Raw genomic sequence first — 12,982 nt, forward strand, 5'->3', positions numbered from 1 at the left:
CTCTGGTGCCACTGCATTTGGAGCACCACTGATACCTACATAGTTGGACACATGCACTGAGAGCTGACACAACTTATATGCATACTGAACGATTAAAAAAAAAACATTTAATAACATCTTAACACCAAGATTGGTTTTTAGCTGTAACATGCTCAACTACTATGTCTAAGAACCTAACAACTGCACCAGTTAACTGCTAAGCCTTCCCATTAGCCTGTATTATAACATCACTGCAGGTTCAAACTTTACTCTCTTGCTGAACTTTCTTAGATATCTCTTCCTTAAGGGCAGCAAAGCCAGATTGTTACACAAAATATGAGCCAGAGATTCTCTGGCATAGATTCACAGCCCGCAGGACTTCCAGCCACCTAAATCTGGATCCCATGATTCCCGATCACTGTCAGGGTAAAAGTGGTACTGGATGGACATTGTGTGCCCTGCGACATATCAGATTTAACCTAATCAACCTTGAAGCAAATATAAGCCCTATTATTTTAAAGCAATATGACTCCCTGGAAAATTATCACCAATTATTTGTATATAAACTATATCAGAATTCCCATATATGCATCATACTCCAAGAGTAAGCCTTGGCTGTTAACCCTCCGTAGCTTTACGTGGTCAAGATCCAAAAATGATGTTCTGGGTGTCATGAGGCTAGTGGTTAGTCATATACTCACACACATTTTTGCCTATTTTATCTTAGGTCTGAGGCCTGTGACATTTAATAGGAACCCAGGTATTGCCAGCTCAGAGAGTACAGTGTCTTCCCTACACAGAAAGGGACATGTTGACACATCAGGGAAGTTCCTAGAATAACACAATGTTTATTATAAAAGATCAGGCTGCCTTAGTATTCTTAGAGGGGACATTCCAATCAGATCGCCATCTTATACTGCCTACCGCCTTTGCAGTTTGAGCAGAAACTTGGTGCTTCCTCTTCTGTTGCAGAAGAGGATTTCCAGCAGACTAACTGGCCTCTCCTTAACACCAAAATAGGTATGGGGCTTGCGCAACACTCCCAGGACTGGATAGGCAGATTAGGGCTATCACTGCTACTTGTTCTCATGTAGCAGTCTTAGTATTGTGCGTAGGAATATTAGTGATACTATTATGACAAATATGGTGGGACTGTTTCTATGTTTCACTTTCTTTGTCACCATTGTAATAGTATCTGGTTTCATCATCCTTATAATCACACTTAATTCTTTTTTACATAGGATGTATTTGATTAAATAAATCCTATAGAACCAAGATATGCTTAAGCTTGCCATTACATGTATGAGACTTGTGTAACTGAGAGAACAGGGCACGATCTGTTTCCACCACGACTTCCGTCTAAGTGTCATGCGACGGGCTTCCACAAACCACTTTACCTACGGTATCTGTGAGGTGCTGCTTGCTAGCCAAAAGGGTAAGGCTGACAGCTGCCACACGGTTTGGGATTGGACTCAGTTCCCCATACTCAGAGGTGCTGCCACCCAAAACTGAGAGGGTCTAGTTATTTTAGCAAGAGTCTCACAACATGGGCATGATGGTGCACAGTGTATTAGTGCACATAGCAAGAGCCCACCGATAGCACACGATCCTTCTTGCAAGGACCAATCTGTAGATCTGTGTCTCACCGAAGCAGGAGGTTAGCCTCATGCTTTAGCTCAGTTAAAAGTATATGGAAGACGTGCTCACAAGAACGACAATACCAACGTACATTCCCACACTACTCCCAATAAAATGGTTGGCGAACCATGTTATCTGTGATGCCAGGATAGGAAAATACCACAACAGAAGCCATGTCAGATTGGTTAACAGCAGACCTATTATATTTAGAATTCTATACAGTTTTATCTTTGGAGTCAACCAAGAACATCACCAGACAACACCATACATAAATGAAAAGGCAGATGTCCTAAGATATAGAGTGAAATGTGACATATTAATTGAGGAAATATTTCCTGCCAGTCCTGCCAATATCTATATTATAATATGTTCTCATTTTCTTTCCAGGTTTACAGTTCCTTCCCCTCACCACCCCCCAATTCATATTTACTGCTAGGACATTGAAATGCATTAGCACCCACATTCCAAATTTCCACTGGCTTCTGAGATTGCGGACACTAGGTAATCTGGATGCAAGTGCAGGACACTGACAGTGATACAAGATTGCATATAATGCTTAGTTTAAACATGAAGAGACTTATCTTTTCTCTTTTTTTTGTACTTATCGTGCTGCCAGGGCCATCAATTATATGCCGCTGGCTCTTCCCGGGTAATGCGATCCTATTCTTTCCAGGATTCCAGATCATTTCTCCTACCCTGTGCTTCCTCTCCCATTCCTAGTTATTGTCAAGAACTCCAACTCAGTCCTTCAGTCTGAAGAGACATTGGAGACTGAGTGGCTGGTTGTTCACTACAATATTTCAATATACCTTTTTGAACCTTGTGACAAGTAGTGCTTAAATTGAAATGGTGGTTGAAGGTGGTTTTAACCAGCACTCATTTTTCCTCATCAGACTTTCACTCAGAGCAAAAGGGAGAAAATCACAAAAGCTGGGAAGAAAGAGGAGAATGATTGAAAAACAGTGAGAAAGTAAGAAAGCAGGGACGAAAAAGACCCTGCAAGAGTGAGATAAAGACGTAGGGAGTGCATAGCGATGGATGAAAGGGGTACAAAGTGGAATCAAGATTATACTACCTTGGAAATTCTCACCCTCAATATTCGTACCGCTGGCTGCAGGCTTCTGAGCAAAACTGTTCATGGGTACTGAAATGTAGGCTTTTGGTTTTCCAACAATTATGTTCCTCAATAGGTGGAATGAATGAATTAAAAAACAGAGCAAGGTAAGTCTGCTCTTCTACCTCTCAGAAAGATTTAGAAAAAATGTTGGCATTAGCTGACTTTTTGCATACCAATTCTTAACATTTGCCGACATATCATGCTATAACTTACTGACTTGAGGAAATATAATTCCTGGGTCAATAAATAAATGAAACAGGAGGCAAAATGGGCAACCCTACATAGTTTATAATTGTAAGTAAATGCCTCTTTTAGCACGATCACCCACAAGGATTTGGGCTGGTCCTGTTGGGTTTATGACTCAGTAAGTGCATTGAGCCCTGGCAAACAGGAGTCAGGGCCCACACTCTCACCTTTTAAAAAATATATGTCTGATTGGAATTGAATAGATGAAGTCTAGGGTCATGCTGCATGACCTTATATAATACTTACGCCAGTACAGTTAGAGATGTCAACAGTGGAAGAATATCTCCAATCTTTTCTGCTCCATAATCACCTATTTGATTATTGTATAAGCTGTAAAAAGAAAGAAAACTGATATTGAGTAAATGACAACCATTATAAGACACTTCATTCTGTCACTTCAAAATGAGTTTTCAAACTCAAACAGAACATGGGGGTTTGAATCATCTAAAACACGGTTCGCATGCTATTAAATAGTCTACATTCCACATCGCGTGCAATACCACACAATAGCTGACCTCTGACATCTTAACATTTTTGTTTTTTTTCTCCCTCCTTTACTCCAGGAATTATGCCTCTGTGGCTTTGGGGAGAGAAGTGCCAGAAGAGCATTTTAAGCACTAATGCTCACTGAATATTTATTTAATTGGTAACCTTGTTAAAATTATATTTCCTGTGCTGTGTAAACCCTGCATAATAGGGTATTGTGAGGTATCACAAAGAAGAAGAGAAGGCGAAAAGAGGATGAGGGGACAGTAGCACTTGCAACATAAATACATGGACATGGAGGGGTCTGTTTCAGAGTATTTCCCCTAAGGTGGAAAAGTGTCCTGCATACATGGGCCACATGTTTAAGTAGAACAGATCTTGCTTGCTGTACCATGAAAGTTCAAATAAGGCCCAAACACAAATTGTCAAGAATAAAATATATCCAGTCATAACGCCCATTCTTAGCAAAGGTGAGAAGCCACCTGGCAACAAAAATGCATTTAAGGACATTGTCACACTACATTAAGAAATGTTTGCTTTCATCACTATGAAACCTGTGTATAGGAGACAGTGGCATATGTAAACCTTGGATAGAGTTAAAGTAGGCAGATGAAGGGCTAAGTATCAGTCTTCATTCTCCCAAATATGTTGTACTGTACACTTTGGAAAGGGAATAGCATTTGTGAGAAGGAGAGCTTCAGGTAAGGTTGGTTAAAAGATGACTTGTTTTGGCTATAAATAGCTACCAAAGTTCTCTCTTGGTAGGCAGTTTATATTGTAGAATCCTATTAAAGCAGAGCAGGAGAATCACAGCACATCGTCGTAATAATATCACATCTTTATAACCTCATTTTAGTAATTGTGAGTCTTCCTCGCTCTTTTCACACGCAGTCAGAATGATTGCTAGGTCCTAGAGAGCGCAAGCAAAACTAGTTAAAATATAATCTTCACCAGGATAGGTTCTTCTGGTTATCTCTGTGGTTGGTTGAAGGTAGGCATTCCCAGTACGGGAAATAAATTGAAACCTCTGACCAACTGGTGACTTCATGGTGCTTAAACAGTGACTACACTCTTAGCTAGCAGTTTAAGGCTACATTGACGAACCCAGCCTTTAGTAAAACATGGAAGGATGGTAAAGCATCTTGACTTGCTTCATCATCACTATCAAGGAACCGTTACATTAAATGCGTGGTATAACCATAACAAGCAATATAATACTTTAAACATATAGTACAAGGCATTAGACAGCCACTCAAAAATAGTTGGGAGTAGTAACACAAAAGCTAGTTCAGAGATCTGATCTCACGCTTGACTTTTGAGAGTTCATTTTTAGAAACATCAGCTTAGATGCAGATGATGCATGCACTAATCAACCAATTTGTACCCACCTCAAATTTAGATCAGACTCCTTCCAGACTGTTCCTCATCATTTGTTCCATCTCCCCCTGCTTCTTTTTCCTACTATCCCACCCTCAATCTGACAATCTTGACCCTTCATAGGAAGAATGAGAAACTGGCCAAAGGCAGAACTCCAGTGCACTCCAATTTCAAGAGAAAAACTACCTCTTCATATAGCTGGAAAAAATGCCACCTGCTCCCTAGTGCTAAGACTTAGTTAGAAAACAATATGGAAGTGATAAATAAGTTGTTGACAATAAATAAATAAGTAATGCTAACAGGAAATACTGTAAGTGATATAATATGAGGAACAGCCAAGAAACGCAGTAGAACACATGGCAAAACCCAACCAGAACTAACTAACCTAGATGGAATTTCATAGTTCATGGAATTAAAATGTATTTCATTAGTTCCTCTCCCGAGAAAAAAAGGTTAACCTTGTATGTATCGACCACTGCTTAATTTTGGTTTCTTTGTAGTATGTCTAAAATATGTTTAAAATATGTGTTTGACAAAATAAAAGGGGAATGTCAAAATAAATAAGTGGAATGGAAAATAGTTGCTATTAAAAGTGTTTAGATCGAGGGAAGGGGGCTGCTTATAGTGATTCTGCCTTAGCTTTGGAGTTAGTAAGGCCACAAGCAGGATCAGTCAGAATTCAGGCACATTTAGGCCCTTGACCTTCACCGTAAAAGTAGATAAGGAGTGTCGCAGCAGGCGCTGTGCAAGAAATGGATACAGTGAGGTAAGGGATGTGGTCCCCGCTGGAGTTTAAGGGGCATATTGATACTCTGCACTGAATTAGCATCATTTTGTTTACATAAATTCAGCGCAAACTTAACTCCGTATTTGTATTTTGATGCTAGACCCGTATAGCGTCAAAATATTGGAGTTAACGTAATTTTTTGGATGCGTGAAACCACCTTGCATGAAAGAAATGCAAGGGAGGCATTCCTGTCCAAAAATTTACCCAAAGCCCCCGGTACCTTATTTATCCTCCTGTGCAAAAAAGGTGCATGGAGCAGGAGGCAGGCCTAAATAATGGTGCTAAGCCTGCTTAGCGCCATTAGTTAACTCCTTGGTTAGAGCAGGCGGTAGGGGACCTGGGAACTCATTTCCATGGTCAAACACCATGGGAAAAGCCCTCAGATGCCCACCCCAAGTCCCTGGAACACCCTCACCCACACCAGAGGGACACCAGAGGATGGGGGACCCCATCCCAGGTAGATAGGGTAAGTAGAGGTAAGTATTTAAAAAAAAAAAATTAAGTGCTGTTGGAGGCCCTGAAATGGGCCCCATACATGGCACTGGGTGCAACGGCCATGCCCAGGGGACACTTGTCCCCTGTGCTGACCATTGGGGTGGTGGGCATGACTCCTGACTTTCATAAGACAGGAGTCATGTGGTATGGATGATTTTGTGTCAGGGAATGTTGCTAGGTTGGTTAGAGGCATTGTTTGTGCCTCAAACAGCCTAGCATCTTTGGCTGATGTTCAATTTCCTTCTCCTTTACTGCCACCCCCACCTGGCTTACTTCTTTTTCTTTGACATTAGCCAATGCTTAGCGCCGGCTTGCGCCATTCCTTAAGTATGGTGCCCGGCCTGCGCAATGGCGCAAGCCGGAGCTTATCGTTTTTCCGCCAAATTGCATTAGTTCAGTTTTGCGGCAAAAACTATAAATATGGGCCTTCCTCTTTACAGCCGACCTTGGGTGTGCTTGCCACCCCCCCAAACCCTCTCCCACCTCCCAATTCCAGCTGAAGATATTCTTTTTTCATTTTAATTCGGGGTTAAAATGAAATCAGTGAGTGAGAAGAGATGAAGGCGGGCAAGTGATAGCAATGCTTGCACAATGAAGGAGCAGAGTTTGTGTGTAGGAGGCTGTTTAGCATGACGCTACTCCCTTCTTTTAGATGATCTTGAATGTCCTCAGTACCTTGATCTAGACTTCATCTTAAAGACAGTGCTTTAAAGAATCTAAGGGGCATATTTATACTCCGTTTGCGCCAGGTTTGCGTCGTTTTTTTTAACGCAATTTCGACGCAAAACTAACTCCATATTTATACTTTGGCGTTAGACGCGTCTTGCGCCAAAGTCCATGGAGTTTGCGTCATTTCTTAGCGTGGACACCTACTTTACGTTAATTATATGCAAGGTAGGCGTTCCCGTCTAAAAAATCGACTCCGAGGCATATGCGTCGGATTTATACTCCCGGGCAAAATTCACGCCCGGGAGTGGGCGGGTCAAAAAAAATGACGTACGGCCGCTTTTGCGCCGTTTTTTTAGCGCCTGCAAAAGGCAGGCGTTAAGGGACCTGTGGGACCTGAAGGAGCCCAGAGGTGCCCTCCCATGCCCCCAGGGACTCCCCCTGTCACCCTTGCCCACCCCAGGAGGACACCCAAGGCTGGAGGGACCCATCCCAGGGACATTAAGGTAAGTTCAGGTAAGTTTTTTTTTTTTTGTGGCATAGGGGGGCCTGATTTGTGCCCCCCTACATGCCACTATGCCCAATGACCATGCCCAGGGGACAGAAGTCCCCTGGGCATGGCCATTGGGCAAGGGGGCATGACTCCTGTATTTGTTAAGACAGGAGTCATTTCTATGGGGGTTGGGAGTGAAAAAAAATGGCGCAAATCGGGTTGAGGCGAAAAAATTGCCTCAACCTGACTTGCCCCATTTCTTGACGCCCAAGCCCCATATCCCCCTACGCCGGCGCTGCCTGGTGTACGTCGTTTTTTTTAACGCACACCAGACGGCGCCGGCGGCTAACGCCGGCTAACGTCATTCAATAAATACGGCGCCTGCATGTCGCTTCAGAATGGCGTTAGCCGGCGCTAATTTTTTTGATGCAAAACTGCGTTAGCGCAGTTTTGCGTCAAAAAGTATAAATATGGGCCTAAACATTCCACAAACAATTTTGGATTGGGCACCAGGCAAGGAATAACTAAATTGACAAGACAAACAGCAAGGTACTGAGGAAGAATAAAATGCATCTTTCTTACATAAATTGCTTCCCTCTTGTGGCTGCTAAATAATATTGCAGTGAAACACATGAAAACTTGCCTCCCTCTGGGCCTGATTCACAAATGTAAATTTATACTACTGTGTAAGATTAGGATTGTTTACTATTTACAACGTTATTATACTAGTAGTATGTTCAGGTCTGCGGAGGGAGGCTCCGTACATAAAAAGATAAGGCAGTCCTGTCTTCTTCTGTGCAGAGACTCTGCAGTCATAAACATGATACGAGTAAAATACCTTTTAATAGCAAACCATCGCGAACTTACACAAAAGTGTAAGTTTACCTTTTTGAATCAGGACTCAATGTTCAATTGACCCTTTGTGAAAACAGGAATATGTCCTAAATGTACTTAAAGCTGCAGAGACAAATGGTGAAAAACAGGGCTGTCAGGGCAAACCGACCTGTTTGTCAATATACAATATACACATAAGAAATAATTGTCAGTTTCCCAAAAGAACTTTTGAATTTTCAAAACATGTATTAGATGCTTTGCCATTGCATATACACACACTTTATGCATAATGTTTTATGACAATGTTATTAAAACTGAAATTAAAAGTCAGGGAGTTTGAATTGATAATTATTTCACTACGCAGGTCCAGGAATTAAAAACTAGCTGCCTCTTGCTTCGGCCTTCTCCAGACATTAAGGAAGAATCTGAGCAGGCTTCCCCTAGCCACTCGAAGAATTGTGGTCCAAGGTCTCGTTCTGTCCCACCTTCACTACAGCAATTCAGTGTATCTAGGAAGCCCTCAATATGTGGTCAAGCAATTACAGTTAGTTTAGACTGCTGTAGCGCAAACTTTGTTGAAGACCCCAAGACATCATTCTGTTTACTCCTCTATAACCACCTTGCATTGGATATTAATATGTAAAAGAATTAAATTCAAATGTCTTTGTTTGGCCCATAGAATGAAGTACAACAAAAGACCCCCTGTTAACCCCTTACACCCCCAAAAGATCATTACGTTCTGCAGATCAAAAGCGTTTTTTGGTACCTCGAATTAAGAAAGCCAGAAGCGGGGTCACTCTTTTGCCTACTTTACATCTACACTTGAGAACTCCCTCCCTCCCTCTTTTGTTAAGACTGTCCAATGAAGAAACCAAATTTAGGGAACTCCTGAAAATGGCTTTTCCGTTTGGATTATCTATTGTACCATCTATGGAAGGACATGACATTTAGCGCTGGGAGGCCCGTTGGGTAGCCATGTGCATTATAAATCAGTAGACTAGACTAGACTAGCATGTGATATTTCAATGCCACATATCTCTGAATTGAGCTTTTGTTTGTTAGTTTTTTTTTTTTTTGAGAGGGAGAAAGAGGTATAGTGAAGAGTAAAGAAATACTTATAAGTTGTCTAGTATATGACAGCTCATTATTCTTTGAAGGTTTAAAACTATTGTGGTCCCCCTAGGCGAAGTCAAACTATTATTGGCTCATAATCTGAACCAAATACATTAGTTATTAGAACTAGAACTGTGATGCACATTTCGCTCAATGTTCAATATATAGATTACAGTCTAGTTGTGACATCCCTAGTCACATACAATAGGAAAATAAAGGTGCAGGTCAACTTTAATAACTTATTACATGTTAGCAGTGATTCCACAATGCCTACTGGCAAAGAGCAGAATTGTGCCTCACGTTTAAGCTTGGAAAAGATAACTAACCTTTCCGCTGTTATGAACTGTTGTACCGAAGAACAATTAGAGGAATTGATCCTTTTATGACAGCATCATTACTTTTTGCTGAGCTATAGCTCATTACACAAAAGCACGGATCATTCTGTGTGTTACCAGGCATGAAGTATAGCTATTATTTAAATAGACTTATATTTAACTGCATACACTAAGTTTAGCAACAAATTACTAGCTGTGAATAGTTGAGTATAAATTTGCCCTATATGTTCCACACAATTATTACATATTTTCATCTTTAAAATCTCTTTTATTGAATTTAAAGAGCAACACTACAACATCGCCCACCTAAAACCACTGGCTGTTGGGGCGGTGGTGTACGTGGGGTTGGAGGAGTAACTATGAGGGGGTAGGAAAGAAGACACAAGTAGAGGGGAAAGAAAAGGTGGTAAGCCCACTGTATGCATGCACTATGCTTCCCTAGTCCATGAGTGTGCCTCAGGTGCATCGTGTTGTCAGTACTCTCGTGTTGATGGGGTGTCTTTTAATTTGTTCGGGTGGTACCTGTTGGGGTTGTCAATCGGAGGATGCGGAGATAAGACGGGCAGGATAATTCCCTGAATTCTTCTGACATGTATCGTATATATGGGCCCCAGGTTTTATCAAAGAGGGGCAGTGAGTCAGTTGCTGCTGCTGTCAGTTTTTCCATGCCTATGAGGAACCACAATTTGTGTAATCATTCTGGTCTCTGTCCCCCTTCGGGAGAGCAAGAGGATCTTTGCTGCCCCCAGAGCCAGTGTCATTACCCGGCCTTGAGGTGAGTGAAGCGGGTACCTGAGGGGGTTGGGGAGGCCCAGTAAGAAGTAGCTAGGGAACTGCGGTATGTTAGTATCATGGATTTCATCAATCGCTTGGAGAATTGTACGCCAGAAAGAAGCAAACTTCGGGTAGTGCCACAGTATGTGTGCAAGTGTTCCCTCCTGTCCGCACCCACGCCAACAACTTCCATCCCCACGCTCCCCCCTCACCCAGCCATCTGAGCTGGTGTATAATACATGTAATGGTCTATTTTTAGGAACATTTCCTTGGTGTTTGTGGCACGCGCTGTGACTCTTGCTTGATGGATTACATTGCGCCACTCTATCTGTAAAGGTGCATTTGTATTCCATTTCCCATCTATGCCTCGCAGAAGAGGGAAGGGATTGCATCTGGCACTACCAGAAAGGTGTAGATATCAGACAGGAGTCATTTGCCGGTATCTTTAGTTATCCGCCACCGCTCGAATCGGGTAAGGGTCCGACTCGCATAAGGGCTTACCTTGGGGGAAGCCAACCAGTGGTGGACTGCGAGGTACTGCCAATGTGCGGATGCTGGGAGCCCATATGCTGCTCGAAGACTGTCGAAGTCCATGACTCCGTGCTCTGTAAAGAGGTCTCCTATCCTCTTGCAGTTTGCTTCCTGCCAGTGCGCGAAAGCGGAGTTGCCCAGCATCAGAGGAAAGTCCAGGTTGCTGATGAGCGGCATCTGTGTGGACACCGGTGTGGACAGACCCCTCTTAACCTGTACCGTTGCCCGCAGGACAGGGGAAACATACACTCCGTCCGGTTGGTGTTTCCTCGTCAACCATGGCACTTTCCAAATATGGACTCCTGCCACTGCCTGGTCAGTAAAGCACCAGTATTTCTCAGTGAGAGGTCAGGCCCATTCGACAATGTACCGCAGTTGGGCGCATAATAATAGCTCATCAGGTGGGGGGCCCCCAAGGTCCCTGTCTGTTTGAGGCAGATATGCCTGAGTCTTTGACATTCTAGCCCTCTTGCCTCCCCAGATGTACTTGCATATGTCCACTTGCATTTTATCTATAAGGTCAGGTGGCAGTTGCAGTGGCAGCGTCAGCATAAGATAGACTATTTTAGGCAGGAGTGTCATCTTTATTGCCGCCAAATGGCCCAGCCATGATAATTCATGTGTCTTCCTCCTTGTCAGGTCAGAACATACCGTCTCTAATACCGTGTTAAAAATGTGAGCCACTGTTGCTTAGAGTCTGGGGGGTATCCAGAGACCCAGGTACTTAATGCCATGTGAGGCCCATGAAAATAGAAGGGTAGCCGCAAACGCTGTCTGTTCAACCTCTGGGATCGTGAGATTTAGAAGAGCCGATTTAGTGAGATTGGTTTTAAAACCCGTTGCTTTGCTAAATGCCTTGAGTTCGGCCATGACCCCCACAAGGGAAGTTTGGGGTTGAGACCAATGGAGAAGCACATCATCTGCATACAGCGCTAATTTATGAATTTTTCCCCTCATTGGCACTCCATGTATATCTGAGTTCTGTCGTATGTGCTCAGTGAATGGCTTCATATACAGGGCGAACAGCAGAGGTGACAAAGGGCACCCCTGCCGTGCCCCCTGGAAATAGGGAATTGCTGCAACAGCTCTCCGTTCAGTGAGACCATAGCTTTGGGTCTATCATAGGTGCTTCGGATCCACCCACAGAATCTAGGTCCGAGCCTAAAGTGTTGCAGGACCTCCTGAAGGTACCGCCAGTCTACCCGGTCAAAGGCTTTCTCCGCATCAATGAAGAGGAGGAGGGTGCCGGTTTAGGACCAGTGGACCTTATCCACCAGGTGGCATAGTCTCTTGGTATTGTTGCTACAGGATCTTTCAGGTATAAACCCTGTTTGATCTGGGTCAACCAGACACTGCATATACAGGTTTAACCGGCGGGCCAAGATACCCGTGAAGATCTTAGTGTCCACGTTCAGTAGCGTTATGGGTCTGTAGGAGGAGCACAACCGCGGGTCCTTCCCAGGTTTGGGAATAACAATCACCATGCCCAATTGCATTGTTGGGGAGGGGGTTGGGTCAGGGTCAGTGCATTATACAGCTGGGTGAATACGGGGGTTAGCTGTGCCCCAAAGGCCTTATAGAACTCTGCTCCGAAGCCATCCGCTCCCGACGCTTTACCGGATTGCAGACGATGTATAGTCCATATTACCTCTGCCGGGTAATGTCCTTCTCCATTGTGTCCCTGTCTGCGGTGGGGATCCAGGGCAATGGGGTGGGGTCCAGATAGTCGTCTATGTCCTGACTGTCAAGCTCTTCGGCAGTGTAAAACCTCTCAAACTGCTGGAGAATGAGTGCCGCCTGACTCGCCAGTGTACCGTCTGGTAAACGCACTTCGGCCGCTCTGAGGCTTGTTGCCTGCATACAAAGGTGGTGGGACAGAAGTCGGCCTAGCCTGTCGCCCCCTGCGTAGACTTTTTGCCTGGTCCAGAGTAGGGCATATGCCACCGTATCCCCGTCTAAGGCCCGCAGCAGTTTTCTGTGGGTGGTGAGCTGTCTTCTCACATCAGAGATTCCATCCTGCTGTGTGTACCCTCCAGGACTCTTATTTCATACTCTTGTTGGAGACACTTCTCACAGCGAGCTATATTCAATGTTGCAGCTATCGCAATAAA

At 43.6% G+C, this 12,982-nt stretch overlaps 1 protein-coding gene across 2 annotated transcripts in view; it reads right to left on the reverse strand.

The window, feature by feature from the left end:
• The window catches only part of CIITA (class II major histocompatibility complex transactivator), a 249,070-nt gene that overhangs the window by 29,395 nt on the left and 206,693 nt on the right, over window positions 1–12,982 (reverse strand). For both annotated transcript variants that reach the window (XM_069210170.1, XM_069210169.1), the window contains exon 19: window positions 3,227–3,310. In XM_069210170.1, coding sequence (XP_069066271.1) covers window positions 3,227–3,310 — 84 coding nt within the window. The remainder of the gene's footprint in view (window positions 1–3,226; window positions 3,311–12,982) is intronic.

This window comes from Pleurodeles waltl, chromosome 10 (genome assembly GCF_031143425.1).
Source record: "Pleurodeles waltl isolate 20211129_DDA chromosome 10, aPleWal1.hap1.20221129, whole genome shotgun sequence".
Lineage (NCBI taxonomy): Eukaryota > Metazoa > Chordata > Amphibia > Caudata > Salamandridae > Pleurodeles > Pleurodeles waltl.